At 37.9% G+C, this 16,792-nt stretch overlaps 1 protein-coding gene across 1 annotated transcript in view; it reads left to right on the top strand.

The window, feature by feature from the left end:
- Positions 1 to 16,792, top strand: part of snd1 (staphylococcal nuclease and tudor domain containing 1) — a 123,156-nt gene that overhangs the window by 97,034 nt on the left and 9,330 nt on the right. The window contains exons 22-23 of the mRNA XM_087787301.1: positions 3,852 to 3,965; positions 8,526 to 8,729. Of these exons, the coding sequence (XP_087643427.1) occupies positions 3,852 to 3,965; positions 8,526 to 8,729 (318 nt within the window). The remainder of the gene's footprint in view (positions 1 to 3,851; positions 3,966 to 8,525; positions 8,730 to 16,792) is intronic.

Raw genomic sequence — 16,792 nt, forward strand, 5'->3', positions numbered from 1 at the left:
TATAGGAATAGAAAATCGAAGTTGACATGGAAGATTTAGATTAATTTTCCGAATTCTCTTCAAGGTGACATTGTTTGTTCAAGACGATTCCCTCCATTAGTACTGTATGTAAAAACAACGCAACTTTGACTTAAATATAGATATTTGAATTATTTTTTTGCAGCCAATCATTTTATTTAAATGCCAATATTATTTGTATAGCCAATATATATATATTGAATGCATATACGAGATGGGAACAAAGTCTTGTACATCAAAACGAGTGAACTAAAGTAAATTTCTGTAGCCAAAAAATGCGGCGAGTCAAAAATGCAGATTGCCATTGTTCAAGGCACTTGTAGCCTCTCCAATGAAGTCTTTTAAAATCACTGCCAACAAACAATTTGGCTTTTTAGTTATGCTTTGTTATGGTGAGGAGGTGAGATATTGATGTCAAGTGAGCTCAGACAGGCAGACAATCACATGTGCATATTATATGGAGAATTATTTTACAATTTTTTTTTCATTTTGTGTTGCTATAGTTACCGTTGTTACCCTCAACTATCACTCAATAGCCAACCGCACACAAGTGGCATGCACATTTTGATTTTTGCAATGGAAAGATGCACTTTATGGTTTCGGCGATGAGTCAATATTGATTTTATAATTTTTTTAAATCCCGTTATTACGTTGTAATATATTTTCGATATGACGGGAACTTTATTATCTGGTGCACACATGTTTTTACAGTTTAATTTAAAATGGATATTTTGCAAATGTTTTGATTTAAATTGCGAATAACTAAACATGGGATCCTTTCAAATCTATAGTGAGAGGGGTTTTTTTTGCACAGATATTGTTTAAACATTTTTCTAAACCCTGTTTATTTTCAAAAACGTTTCAACTCCACTAGCATTCTTAACTGCTTGTGGCTTCTTGTTGCTTTTATCCCGTGATGACGGAGGCCACACATCTTTGCGTGCGACCATGTGCAGTTGCACTTGCATCACCAAGTGGCTCATGAAGCAAACGTGGGCCCTGCGGGAGATTTCCCATGATGCAGCGGAGTAGATTCTCGTGTGACTGACCCCCCACTTTAGCTGGCAGACACAATGAATCCTGGCATGTTGCTGAAAGTGTGATTCTCACAGGATGACCTGTCGCCCATGAAAAATAATGCTGATATCCACCTAGTAGAAGTTTCTGGTCTTTCTGACTCTTTATTTTTGTGTTTTTGCTCACGATATCAGCGCTTGCCTTAGGTAGAGATTGTGCACCATTTAAATCTATGGAAAACAGAGGCTAATGTTCAAAGCTTCTTCTTTTGAAGTTTAGCTTGTGTTCAGCGAATCTTGAAATTTCAGTCTAGACTTAACAGGCCACTGAACATACTAAACGAGCTGTGAGGCAGTTCTTTGTTAATGTACACATAAAACATACTTTGATCTCTGAGATCTGCCATGGATAACAATGGCTTTGTGATCCCAATTAAGATGTTAACGTATTGCTACAAACATGTCGGCTTGTAACACCACGGACGATTGGCTGCTTCATGTCGTGTGCCAGAAACCAGATAATCTTTTCCATCCAAGCAAGATCCTTTCATTATTGGGCTATTTTTCAAATGACGTATCCTGTATATATATATAGATGGATGGATGGATGGAACTTTATTGATCCCTTTGGAGATCATGTTGACCCTTTTATAGTTTTGTCAATCCTCACTTGCGGGGCAACTTGCTGAAGAATGAATGTTAAATGGTGAATGCAAAGAAGGACTTGAAAAGGCATTAACTTTCTTAATATTTGAGTTATAGAGCTCCATTTAGTTTAAAACCTGCCTTGGAATGAGATGAAGAAAATCAGCCTGTTAACGCAATAATAATTATAATGCCTTGTTGGACGATTTAGCTCTGGACTTTGCTCAGACACTGAGCAGTTCATGGCAGATATTTTGAGCCCAAGAAGAGATCTGTAGGACCCCTGTAGATATAGATGATGATATATGATGCACTCTGATCAATTATTTATGAGTGTTACACCCAAAAAATGTGGATTTATGGAGCCATATTCCTACATATTGCAAAGAGTTACTAGTATTTGCCAAATTCTAAGAACATTTGTGATATTTTCTTTGGATTTCCCCAAACAGTTTATCCTACTACAGTAAAAGCTATTCCTCAAGTATCCTAAGGTGGGTTAGGGTTATTGTTTTCTTCTCCATTGCTGTTCACGGTTTTGTGGAAGATATTAAAGCCAACTAACACTGCCTTTACAGGCCGGTCAGTAATCCCAGACATTATTAAAAGTTGCACCATTTTACCTTTATTAATAAGTAATTGAGTTGAAATATTAAAATAGAAAAAAAGAATATTGATATCATTAGATTTAGGGTTTGGCTTATTGATTTAAAGGTCAATCTTATTCCCATTTTCACCAAATGTCTATTTTTATCTAGCTTTTACAGCCAATTTTAACAGCCAATGAAAGCTTTCGAAAAGATGACTCATATCTAGCAACATGACATCATAAACCATCATGTCACACTTACAGCGAATCACAGCCTTTAACGACAAAATGTCCTTCTTGTTCTGTCATCGTCATCGAAGTATTGAATTGAAGCGGTGGATGGATTATAAAGCCTTCACAGAGTGACAGACACACTTGGCCTTCGCTTGAGTTTGATTCATGATAAATGACTGTGTTAAAGTCTGAAAAGTCTTGAGTTTTAAAAAGTTAACTTTGCCATCAGGAACTATTTCTTTTAGATATTTTTCTTCTTTTCATGAAGCCACTTGAGTATCATGTCTTCATTATCTTTTTTCTTTTTTTTGTTAATCTGCTGCAAGCAACAGGAAGCAGATGTGTCTTTCATGCTTGCTCACATGGATTAATCATTAAAATACAATTCAAAACATCTCTCCTCCTTCTTCTTGTGTTTCACAAGGTTAGATAGACCCTACGTTCTCAATGTTGGCTTAAAGTCAACCATGTGAGAACCATTACTTGATTTAAGTCATTACGTAAACATTATTGGTACAATATGCCAATCAAACATTCAGTTCTATAATTTACAATATATTTATGTTAAATAATACAGTTGGAAAAGACCTAGAATATCAGATGAAAGTAAATAGATGTGATAAAGACAAGAGGTGTGCGTTAAAAACATAATTGACAGTATAAATAATTGGTTATATTGATTTTGAAACTAATGTTAATGCCGAGGTTCACATCCTTGACTAAAACATTTGTCTGAAGCACTTTGAAATCTCAATGATTAAGATTTGTTCAAGTCAACATAATGATCCTGAAGTGCAACCAACTCAGTCTGCTGTGGTCAATAAACAGGGACGGAATCATGGGTAATGAAGGTTACAGTCGTGCCTAAGTACGAGGAACCTTGACTTCAAGTCTGGATTACTTTTTTTTTTCCCCCGTCTAATTGAGCTACAGTAGCTCGTCTGCTGGGACCACGAACACAAACCCTCAATTTCAAAAAAGAACCATAGCGTGATTGACTCTCGCTGTCAATCACTCTTGACGGCTTGTAGTGTTCACTTCTATCGTGCACCTGTCTAGGCGATTCTGCAGGAATGGCAGGAAATCAATAGTTTTTTCTATAATTAATCCCTTATTAACATCTTGCCTAGCATGACTATATTACACCCCAAATAATGATTATTAACAATAAATAAGGCAGTCGTTTATTTATTCGTAGTACGTTTTTTGTTGTCTTGCTTCATCCATGATAAGCGTTTTCAACTTGTATATCAGGTTTGATGTATTTTGAATCCGTTTTTAAGCATCAAACCTAAAGCTCTGAATCAATTTATTCAATGTATTAAACTCGTGTCTTTTCTCTCTTTCAGAAAGAGGTGGTCTCCAGCACACATCTGGCAGCCATCCCACCAGCGTTCAGCACCAGGAACCTTCCAGCGCAGGCCACTGAGTACGCCTTTGCCTACATCCAGGTGCCCCAGGATGTAAGTTCATGCTCTTTTTCTTTCTTTGTTTTCTCTCTATAGCCAGGCTTTTTATTGTGTCGCTGAGGAACGAGGGAAGTGCGATGCTCCATCGCAGAATGAGGCAAACCTATGGATAACTTATGACTTTTTAAATCATTTTTATTTTGAAAAGAAATTGCATGTTCACTCAATTCCATTATTTGACTTGACACACTGCACCCAGACTCTTAAATAAGCTGTCCAATCCAATTAGAGTGAATAAGTGTTTCATAAAAAGACATCTCATGCCAACCTTCACCTTGCATTCTGACTCCTTCCGTTCACGGAGTCCTTCACCTTAAAAACGCCTCCATCCGAGGTCGGGTCACTGGGCTTATAGCCAGAGCAGAGAGACACTCACTTTCCTATCTCTAGAAACCTCTTCCAGCTTTTCTGATAGAATACCAGTCAAATGCATCCTTGGTCTGCCCCCGAGGTCTCCCTCCAGAGGTCCACGAGGCAGCCTAAAAGGTGCTCAAGCTACGAGGGGTCAAATCATGTCCCTATAAAAAAAATTCAAGATACTGTTTAGATATTCATCAGCACTGTATTGCTTTTTTTCTCCTTTTTATAATATACTTTTGGGGGTCTCAAATCATTTTACTTTTTCCTTGCTGTTTTATGGTTTATATTTCAACGGCATTTGTTCCTTTTTGGCTTTCAACTTAATTTCTTGTTGTTGGATGGTAGAAGTCCTTACATCCTCTGCAGCTAAATAAACAATGTCATCCCGTGAGATACCCGCGATGACTGAGTACGAGGGGAGAGTAAACATACAGCTCTTGTTATTTTTAATGCTGATGTTTGGGCATATTTTGCACTTTTATTTTTATTTATTTAACCAAAAGAGAATGGAATTATCACAAGAGGTCACTTAAACTCAGTGTCTCCTTAATTTGCTCAGAAATTGATGCAAGTAAATTGAATATATCGTATGGTGAGAGGAGTGTATCGCTACATCCCTCCTAGCCACGTCAACTGGCTTCTATCAATGTGGAGGAGCCGTTATTCTACTTTGAGTCTCACCTGAATCACCACTGAGCTCTCCAGGTGTTCTTCATTTTGTTTCGAGGTCCCATACTTCAGTACCGTCCTGTAGTCACTCTCAAACTCCACCGTGATAAGGGTGCGACTCAAGGAGGAGTCCTTCACCTCTCATCTGACTTTGAAAGTGTTTGAGTGTTGCAGGTTATAAATCTGCTATCTTTAATTTCAAAAGAATAGAAATGAGAGCGATGCTGTGAAGGCGAAGGAGCATGACGTTCTCTGATTTATAAAGTTGTTACAGCACACAGTAATTGAAACCCGAGCAAGAATTGTTCTTTAATGGACACTTTCCAGACCACAAGTACACTTGAGTACCTTTTATGATCTTCCAATGTTCCGGACATGCTGCCAAAGAGCCCTTAATGTGTGTGTTTTTATTTCCCCTCTAGTGATAATCTTGTTTTTATTTAGAGTGTGTTTAATCAATCTCTGGTGACCGACCAGGGGTCTACTGATTTGAAGCATCCTGAGCCCGCAGCATCCGGAGTAGTTTCTCCGGATCCCGTTTTTCATTTGCTTAATGCCTGATTGGCAGATGCCGCCTCATCCTGTGTGTCATCAAGTGTGCGTCTGCTTAAAGCACATTTGTTCTCCTTAATCTTGATAAGATGCAGAGCTTCTCTTTGGCAGTTGTCTTGAGTTTATGTTTCCCTTGTGACACAGTTTTTTTTAGTAAGATTTTGTTGAACTGTTCCTTGTTTTGATTTATTCTGGCCTACCAAATCATTTTATGTGGTCTGCCAATGAGTTTTAAACCGAAAAATTGGACCAAAATTGAAGTCAATTCATTGTTTGCGAACACCGTGAACAATTGCCAGATGAGGCTTCCAAATAAGGATTGGAGAGTTGAATGAAATTTGTAACCCGCAATAGTGCAATGATGATGAAAAAGTTGAGTTGAAACCATTCAATCAGACCAATACCGTATCTTTTATTTATGGATTAGGGAAACAAATATACTGTAAAAATTAAGTGCGAACGTTTCCTTAAGACATTTTTATTTGTTCAGGCTTTTCCTTGATTTTTCTAGAACTCCTGTTGTGTTATCAGTTTTATCTTGCCCTTTAAAGTATATACTTTATTGAATATTGTTTTGATTGTTAAAGCGCTTTGTGACCCTGGTCTGGAAAAGCGCTATACAAATAAAAATTACTTACTTACTTAATTAATTGGAATATAGGTTAATTAATCTTAATACTTCTTATTAAAATAAGAAATCAATCAGCAAAATCTTAAGTAAGTATAAGCATCTAGAATAAAGCTTGTAAATCTACTTCTCCAGTGCAGCCGTCCAGACAGTTATTGTCCTGCTGCATCTGCCCTGCTTTTGTTTTAATTCTCACACCCTGTATTTGTTCCCCTTGGATAGTCTCACTTTATGTGGAGCATTTATCCGTGTCACCCTGCGTGATGTTTCCAGCGTTGCTGCAAACAGGAACTGTACGACGCTCGGCTTGTCTCTTCAAGCCCCTCACTGATAGACATTTCCTTCTCAAATTATGTGGGTTCACAGTTCCTCTTCTCTCCCCTGACAAACCCCTGCCAGCGGGACACCATCCTTCCGCTTCCATTCATTGTCATACGGAATGTCCCGCACAGTGAGAAACGTCATGCCATGGATGTCCTTGTCCTGTGCTGATGCAGCGTCTGCTCATTCCACTGCAGTGGCTCGCTGGTTTTATATATATATATGTATATATTTAGCGCTAACCCACTTTGATTATAGTTGTGTTGAACTCTTCACTGCCTGAACTCCTGGACACCTCTCCACTAGCTCATTAAGCCTGGTCAGCTAATTAAAGAAAGTAGAACACAGAGATCTTATATTAACTTGTAAAGTAAATGGGATCATATGAGCTGCTTATTTGAAAACCCAACCAATCAAACAATAACTACAACCACTACCGGTAATAATTTAAATACTATCAAGTCTTGTTTTTTTCTTTCTTGAGCAGTGGCAAACAAATGGTTGGCTTTTTTTTGCAGAGACCATTTTAGGAACTTTTGTTTATTAATAATGTTTGAAAATGTATTTGAAACGATCAAAACTGTTAAAATCCTATATATAACATCTCATTGTAAATATAAATGCTCTTTATTTTGTCTTTTTTAGCAAAAAGATGGACGACTTTTACAGTGAGTCCCATCGTGGTATTCTCGCTTTAATCTATAATATTTAACATTTTCACATGACGAGAAAATTGCAAAAACCAAAACAGAAAATCTACTCTGTTGCCGTTGCACTATACATTTTTCAAGAACGGATTTGGGTTTTAACATATAAATATACACATTCTCTTTTTCTAAACACATTTTTGTTCATTTGATTCTTCATTATCAATGCTATTAATGGTTACTTGCTTGTTTTGTTTGAAATAAAAGTTAAGTTACGATTTCTGACTGTCCAGCATTTTTACATAATGTTGTCAATGTCACAACTAAAGACGTTCACAGATCATTGGATTTTTGGTAGTTGGAGTCAGTTAAATGTCGTCGTTCTGCCTTAAACTATATTTTTTCCAAGAATGGTATAAAGTGAAATTTACAGTAAATATCGTTGCTAGCTTAGTACAAATCCCATGCCCTGCTGTTCGTATGTTAAGACCTATCATTCTTCCTGTACATGTATATATATTTCTTACTCTTCCATCTGATTGATAGGTACTTTTATAAATGGCTGTTTGTTTGTGCCCCGGGCCACACTTCAAATCCACTGACCTTGCCTTCCTATTGTTTAAAGGTCCCGTCAGTCATCTGCCTTCCTGTTAAAGCTTCCCGGTGTTCTTCACTTTCCTCTCCGTCTTTGTACCTTTCCATTCAGATACGTCTTCTTCTAACAGTTTCTTTCTCCTTTGTTCGGTCTTATCGCTCTCTTGCCCTGAGGTCCCCTGCAGCTCCCGTGACAAGTTGACCAGAGGGGTAGCCGAGACAGGGGGGGAAAAGGGCCTTAGTTTTGTACCTTCAACAAGCTCCCCGGCCCACACAGTCTCGCACGTATTCACCAGCCCTGCACATCACCAAGGGCAGCTAGCTCTAAGGGGGTTGCCATGGAGACAGGGCCATGGGCGAGAAGCAGAGAAGCAAAGAGATGGATGTTGCGGAGTAGGGAAAGACGATTGTGAAAGAAATACTTTTTATTGTTGTTTTTCCTTGTTGTTTCCACGTGATTTTTGGAGATCCAGCATGTTATTTTCCTTTCCACTGTGCCCCATTCACTTAAGGGCATCGGGTCAAGATTGCCTCGCAGCTTCTGTCTTCTCCTGCACCTTATGTTCAATCAAATGTCAGCCTTTCACTTCTGAGAAGATGATAAAAAAGGTAATGCAGGAGCGAGAACAATGGAAGTCACAAGGCAGCTGAAACTACTTCCCTGGTTTCCTGTTTTATAAAAAAGAATCTGAAATGTTGTTTCTTTCATTTAAGCCTGGGAAATAATGAACATTGATCGGGTTCGTGAATTAAACGCTCTTCATTCTCCTCCTTTTCTTCCAGGATGACGTCCGTGCAGATGTTGTGGACTGTGTCGTGCGAGACATCCACAACGTCCAGTGCCTGTTGAACGTGGAGTACGCCGGCGCCAACTGCCCACATGTCACAATACAGTTTGGCGACACCAAGGATGATGTCGGCCTGGGCCTTGTGAAGGAGGGCATGGTCATGGTGGAGGTCCGTAAAGAGAAGCACCTGCAGAAGATGGTAAGTGAACGCAAGAGTCCTGGTTGTCATCAGGCTGATGAAGAGAATCATTTGATGCCAGTTTTGAAGGTTTACCAGAAGCTCAGTCAGAGTTGCTTTTGTTCAAGACATGTCAGACATCTTGATTTTTATCAAGAAGGAATAAAGTTTTAAGAGGACAATGAAATGATAATTATAAATACTGTTAAATATAAGACGTGAAAATATGTTTTGAACGGCCCGACTCACAACCGAATTGGCCGATAAAAAGAGAAGCTACACGCAGGATTAGTGATTGATATGGAGATTTAATTTTAATGATGTTAATTATCGTAAACGACCAAAAAAGATTAATTTTTTTATGATACTCTAGATCAAGAGAGGGTTTTTTTTCATTTGGTCATGAAGTCATAAAATCACTCCAGATCTAATGGTAGCCTGTAGAGCAACTCGGCTACACTGTAATTATCAATGACCTGATCGGCATAGAGGGACCTCTGCTCAGCCTGTTTTTAACTTTTAATCAAATACAAATATGAAGTTTAATCAAACTCGCATAAACTCAAAATCCTCCATTTAAGGAGCTTCTAAGATCCTGATTCACTCTTGGAGTGAGATCCTTATTCAGAAACGTAAGTGAAGCTACTATGATATTGACACGTTGAAAGGCCTTTTTTAAAACCAAACATTGTTGATTGATCCTAATAAGATAAAGTAGAAGATAAGTTGAATTTTCAGACCTGATCTCAAACTATGACACTATGTTGGTCACATTTGTTTGTGAGGTAAACTTTTCTATCATTCATACTAGTGCTTGGTCCATCTTTTAAAACATCTAGAAAAAGGATGTTTGGGTGAATAATATTCGAATAAGAAAAACATGTACTCAATATAAACTGACTATAGTGCATCAATTAAATGATTACTTTGATTCTGTTCTTTCATAAAATATTTTACATCACAACATTTTGTTTTTTTTATGTTAAAAAGTTTTAACCAATTTACATTTTATCCAGACACATTTCTGACTAGTTATATTGGATTAAAAATGTGGTTTTATTCACATTGACTTTCTTTGGATATTGAGTACAAACCTCTAATCACGCCAACACTGCAGTAAAAAAGACAAATGTCAGCCTGTACTTGACATTCCCATTCCACAATATTCATATACACACCTCTGTAATTTGCCTCAAATGGCAGCCATTTTGTCAAACCGCGCGGCATCGCTCATTTACTTTCCTCATTATGGTAATTCTCCCTGTAGACTCAAAGCTGTTCTGTACATGAAGATAAAGAAAAATGGAGGTTATTTAGTCGAGCTGCAATTACTGCCACTGCACAAACCCTCAATATTACCCACGCTTCCATTTTTTAAAAGAAATTAATCACACAAAGTAGCAGAGAAATATGTACACAGGGATGTAATTGTTCATAAACGCACCGCAAAAATAAATTCATCTAAATTAGCGACAGTCGGACTCCTGAAAGCACGTCATTGGCACTCGAGAGAAACAAAACAGCACCGATATAAAAGCACTTCAAGCCTCATTGTCAGTAAATAAGAGCGTCTGCATCAATGTGCCTCTGACCTCTGACCTCCAAAGAGTGGCCAGTAGATGGTAATGTAATCTCCTGGTAATAGATCCAACAGAGAAGAGACGATGATGGAAACTCTCCCACCCACACCACGATCAGCCTCGGAAACGGTTGTGCTCTCTGTGACGAATCTTACCGTTACAAGGCTATATCACGTTTGATTATGTATGTATAGGTATGTCAACCATTCATGCAAACCTAAACATGAAAGAAAATGAAGCTACAGAGGCAGGTTTTTTCCATGTCGAGTGTTCTTACTACCAAGGAAAATGATCACCTTTCATTTGAATTAAACCTCTAAACAGCATAGTGTTGTGACGCATTGATTCTTAAAACTACTAATCGTTTTTTAATGTCCATCTCCTTTTAACATTATTTAAAGTATTATTGAAATACCTTTATTATTAAGTAGTATTGTTAAGTATTGAATACAACTTTTATGGGTTTTTTTTAATTCAGAACTGGCAAAAACGACAAATATATACACACACAAAAAAAAATCTACTTTTATTTTGACCATTTGTTGTCATCGCTTTAATGTCATTTGACGATGAAATTAGCTTCTTGACAGAGGTATGCACCTTCTTGGTGCGTAAAACACATTTTCATAATTGCATTTTATGATGGAATTGCAGACTGTATTTAGTTTTTTCTGTAGTTCATAATTTCTCACAGTTGCATCGCTTGCCTTTTATTAAAATGGTGTATTTTGAAAATATTGTAGCAGATTAGGTTTTAATCTGCTGCAGTTTGTCTCCCAGACTCATGGCCTCGATGAAAGTACAGTAACACAAAAGCCATCTAGTGTCCAAAACCTCGCATGATTCAACCTTTCTCTGACCTCCCAATCTGTTCCACTTCTCATCCTTCCATTTTTTTTTATATACAATTATCCCTTGAGCTCCTATTATGTCGCCAACCCGGCCGTTTTCTCTTCCACTCCTCCCAGAGCCCATTTCTTCAGCAGCCTTCACGTAACTTTGTGTCCTTTGTATCTGCTCCTCTCTGGCCTCGTTCTCCATTCTGCCATGGAGGGGATTGAATCAGATCATTGTTATCTGCGCTCTAAAGATGAGTCTTGATGATGGAATTGCCCTGAGAGTGAAGGCTGTTTTAATGGGCAGGGGGGGAGATTTGTCCAGTAAGGACTTGAAACACTTTTCATGTGCATTTATGATTAAAATCCAACAATTGTCTGTCATCTATGGACTCTATACGAGCAGCTCATGTCGGGTATTGAAGAGTAGAGTATAAGCGATCCATTTAAAAAAAAAAGATGTGAAAAGTGATTGTATCCGTGAATAGAAGGTAATACAAAAAGCCTCTAAGCCTTAACCGCCAAAGTCAATATATAATAAATATTACACAAGCAAAACTTGTATTGGAGCCTTTTCCCGACTTTTATTACCTGGATTTTTGACTTCTGGTCAGTGACCTGACGCTGGCATCCCTGCTTAACACAGATAACTTTGTCTTGCCGAAATCATCTGCACATGACCTCTCTCTAAGATGCTTAGCATTTAAGCTGTTTGTATGTCAGCGCTACCATGATAATCAGGGTCTCTTTAATTGAGGGAACTTGGAGATGGGTTTTTATCAGTTTTACTTAAACTCATGTCCACATTTGCCACACCAAGTCATTTAATGTGGCCTGCTTGATGGTCCGCTCAAAATCAAAGAAGATTATTGTTCTGATTGATATTATGATTTATGAAGATACCAGTGTTTGTGCTAAGATAACAGACTAACAATATGGAAAACTCCCATGAACAGAAAAACTGAAAGAAAACACTTGGAAGGGAACAAACACAGATATATTTTGGAATAGTATATTTTGGCCAGGTTGAGCCTCAATTGATGAAAAGAGAATACCCTTTTACATTCCTGCTTCCTGTACATAAACTAACCTGTTTGATAAACTAATATTCACTGTATCTTCATTAAGAAAAGGGTATGTTGAGCATTAACATGTCACCTCATTTTAGGTTCTTTTTTTTCTCTATTTTTTTCTTATAAGACACTTTCACTGGGCTTGCGAACCATCTCTGACATCTACAGCCTCTAAGAAGGCCTCTTCGATGATTCAACACTTGCCTGAAATAACAATAAATAAAAAAACACCTGTTTCATACAGACACTCGTGTAATAATAACATACTCTGTTTGCTCACTCTTTTTTTCATATTTTTTTTCAATTGGCACATTTATTTTATTGCATGACGTTAATCTGTCAAACATCTGCTGTGTCATGTGTTGTCTTCTGCCTTCTGTGTTTCCAGCTTTGGTGATGCTTTATCACACGCATAATGTTGTGTTTTGATGCAGTTGCTACAGTAAATAGATGATTTATTTGGTATCACTTTTGTAACGGCTCGCAGTGAAACTAAACTATTCTCTGGGCTTTCTTAGCAATTGTGCACTGTAAAAAAGTGTTGATGAAAATTAACGGGCAGCCTTTTTTTGATTTAAATATTTTATATATATATTTAATATACAGTATATTAAAACCATAATATAGGATAATTCATTTGCTACTTTTTAAGGTGTGAGTGCCATTTTCGTGTATTAAAAATGACACTCCCATCAAATGTTTTTATTAAAAACAAATACTATTTCTAAAAAATATCGGTGTATACAAACCATTTGTGTGACTTTAGCCATGTTCTCATTTCCTTCATTCGTCAGAAACTACTTCCATTGTTGACTCATTCAATCTAATTTTAAATTGACTGAAAAACAAAACATACCCAACTAAAAGTAAAAAATGTTTTTTGAATAAGTCCTTAGTTTTAGTGCATGAAAATAACTTGATTAAATAAAATAAAAAGTTAAATGAAGTATTTCTGTACCTCTACTGAGCAGGAATCCCTAATGGCAGAATGTCTGCATCAGAACATTTTACTCACTTGCGTCTAAATGCTACTTTGTAGTCCTCTCTTGCATTTCCTAGCTGTCTATAACCGTGCACTTATTGTTGAGCATCCTTTTTTCCATAATTCCCTCTCTTGCCCTGCTCTCTTTACTCCATTTCTCTGCTCCCTCCCATCACTAATAGCCTGTTTACTCACCCCTGAACTCTGTTATTCCTCCTTTTCCTCACCTCCTCCATGTCACTTTCACATAATCTGACTTGTCATAATTACTTTTTCTAACACTCGCTAGCGAACCCTCCCTCGTCTTTGCCTGTTGTCTAACCTTTGCCCCCCCGTGTCACACAAACTCGCCGTAAGCATTTCATTCAGGCAGCCACGGGCAGGCTGCTCATTTAGTTCTCCGATTGGGGTAATTTGCATTTTGTCTCCCACTGAACAATAATCCCCAGGTATTAGAGTGGAAAGGTGTTCGGATCATAGCCGGTGTTGCCCTTGTAATCAGATTTAAAATGCCGTTCTCTGCAATAAATTGCATAACTTATTTAATCTAAAGACATGCACACTTTATTAAACATTTCTCATACCCTTTTTTTAAACGGAAGCAAAAATAAGTATTACAAAATGTAAGTTTCAAGGTCATTTAGAGGTGAAACTAGTAGAGCTAAGAACAATTCTATACCAGCATCATTGAAAGCAATTTAATGTTAAAAAACAAACATTTTATGTGGCCCACCAGATGGTTTGCTGCAAAATAAGTAGATTAATGTTCATCTTGATATAGTGACCTATAAAGAAGTGACCAAGACAAAAAGGTAGTTTGGATGTCAAGAATAATAACAAGACTTCCAATAAGAGTGGAAAAAGAAAAGTCAGCAACAGTTCATTGTCGTAACAAGATGAATAATCCACAATCTTTTTTTTTCTCTAGACTATTCTTTAATAGACTTTCTGTTGCAAACATAGTAACACACATGAGCCAACGGCATCAAAGCGCCGGCGGTCTTTTGGGATCGTCTGCACTTATTTAGAAACTTTCAAAGATACTGATGCGTCCTCCGACGGAGTAGGGGAAATGTTTGCACACATACATAATATCAAGGCTGCCAATAATTTCAGCGGGTTGTAACTTTGCGAAAAAACATCATCTCTAAATAAGGCCACAGGCATGAGTGATGGAAAATAGGTCAAAACTTTCAATCGGGTCGACTCCAGCGGGGAACTTTATTGCATATATGAATTTGTGAAACCACCAGACGGTAGGAATGCAAACATGTCAGCGGATGCAAATACATTTTGTGACCGTAACAAAAAAAAACGACATGAATAAATTCTGCCCATCCGTAGTGTGATTTGCTTTATCTTTTGGAGCACTTTTCTCTGAATAAACTGATTTGTTCTTGAACACTGCATATGTGGCTGAATTCAAATTGTGTGCATTTGTTAACAGCAGTGTTGTCCATCAACAACCAGAGACTGCATCAGACTTTGGCTGTTCTGTACAAACCAACAGACATCAATTGTAGCATCGAAAAGTTCATTAGTGTTACGAGCTAATATTCCCTGCTTTGCTAATTACAAGTTAATTATACAAACCCAGAACCTTGTTACTCTCTCTCCACTTTAATTATTATCAATCAACAACAACAACAAAGCGCTGTATCGATCTTGTTTCTGATGCATCCCCTCTGAATAGGTGTCGTCACAAGAGCAGATGCCTGAAGTGTCTTTATTAAAGTTCTTTTTTGCTGCGCTGTCCATCTGTCAGCAAAAAAATAAATCAAAACCAGAGGGAAAACTTGTATAAAGCTCTTTGCTGGATGAGTGAAATCTGTGGATGAGTCTTTGAATCGCTTTAATTACCTTGTGGCCTCTCAGGAAAAGTTCTGTCAGCTTTTGGTTCCCAGGGTTGTCCCTGTAGTCCAACCAAGGCCCTTACTTTGTGTGTCAATCTTATGAAGCTCTAGACGGGGCGCTAGCTGGGAAAGTTGTAAAGTTGTGAAGATTATTTTGGCAAGATTCAGTTAATATCTGTGTCATTCTGTAGCCAGCCTCAAGTGGACACTCAATGAACTGCAGTGTTTGCTCTTCACCTTTTTATACCTTCTCCGGTAGATGTCAAATCGATCAAAAATCAAAACTACAATGAATAAATTGTTAATAACGAGACATGAAAGCCTCCCTGTGTCAAACGGGCATTTGTTAAAGGTTTCCTGTGTCCGAAGAGAGGCTTCAAGCCCCCGATGGTCGCTGCCACTGTGGATCATGTCCCCAGTCCCTACACCCCCCACCTGAGCACCCTCCACCGGCTCATCTATAAATGGCTTTTAGCTGTATCCGGCACACCAATTGACTGGCTTTCAGGTCGCTGCCCTCCCTGTTCAACTCCAACGCCTGTCACAGTCCATCAAGACCCCCCTCCTCATCCCACAAAACCACCACAGGGCACAAACCAACACACACACTGACTCTGAACTTTGTAGGCGAGTGATAGCATGACCGTTCACCGCCAATGGTTCAATACCTAATTTACACTTGCAGATCAAGGCTTTTAACGGACATTTTCTGCTTTTTTTTCCTCTCGTTGACCACAACACACAAACATCTAGGCAAGTTTTTTATTACTTTGGTTGACTATGTCTTCTTCACTAAACACTCTTATAGATACGCACACCCCTGGCCTTTACTCTTCAACTCCCAGGAGATCATTAGAGGTTACCCAGCAACATAGCAGTACTCAGACCTCTTCTTCAGGAGTGGTTGGGTTGAGGATAAACATTTGTGAAAGTAAACCTACACGCAGGATTTTCCTCTTTATTTACAGTGAGATCTTGTACAGTGTGCATTGGCTTCTGTTGGACAAGAATGTGTACTTGTCTACTATGAGAACATGCTGTTATGCTCGTCATTGTACAGTATGAACCGACATGTCTAATGTGCTGTGACAGTTTTTCTCCATTTATCACTAAGCAACAGTGAGAAATCCCAGTTTATCTTGGATGGAGTGAGTATAGAGGAGTTGCTGTAACTGAAACATATTTCAGGATTCATATATAACTGAATCTCACCCAATTACAGTTAAAGTTCACTTGCACAATGTGTGTCTTTTAGCGGACAAAGATGAAAGTGAGAAATAAATCTTACTTCCACCGATTAGTCTTGCTATTCTGAACCATGGCCTATAATAAAGTCAATCTAATCTAATATTAAAAGTAATGTTTTTCAACTAAACCTAACTTTTATGATACTGGGGTGTTCATTTCTCCTCAGTTGGAAGAAAGTCCCTCTTTAATTTCAGATTCTCTTTATCTGGTCCGATTTCGAGTTCCCTTTTTAAGAGTACAAGGTAGTGTTTTATAGTTTTTATCCGTTAATGACCAACATTGTTTTTCTCTCATTCAGGTTAAGTTGTTTTAGCTCATTTAACGTTCAGTTTGTGTGCGCAATGTGTTCTTTAAGCTGAATTATCAAGTCTCACATGCTGCATTTAATTCCCATCAATCATCAGCCAAAACATCATCGTAAATGTTTTAGCTAAAGACCCCATTGAGCTTGATCTTTCAGTTCTTACCCAAAAAGTCAAGATAGAGCCTCAAACATCTTCTTCGTATTTTAA

This window comes from Callionymus lyra, chromosome 3 (assembly GCF_982586985.1).
Source record: "Callionymus lyra chromosome 3, fCalLyr1.hap1.1, whole genome shotgun sequence".
NCBI classification, from domain to species: domain Eukaryota; kingdom Metazoa; phylum Chordata; class Actinopteri; order Syngnathiformes; family Callionymidae; genus Callionymus; species Callionymus lyra.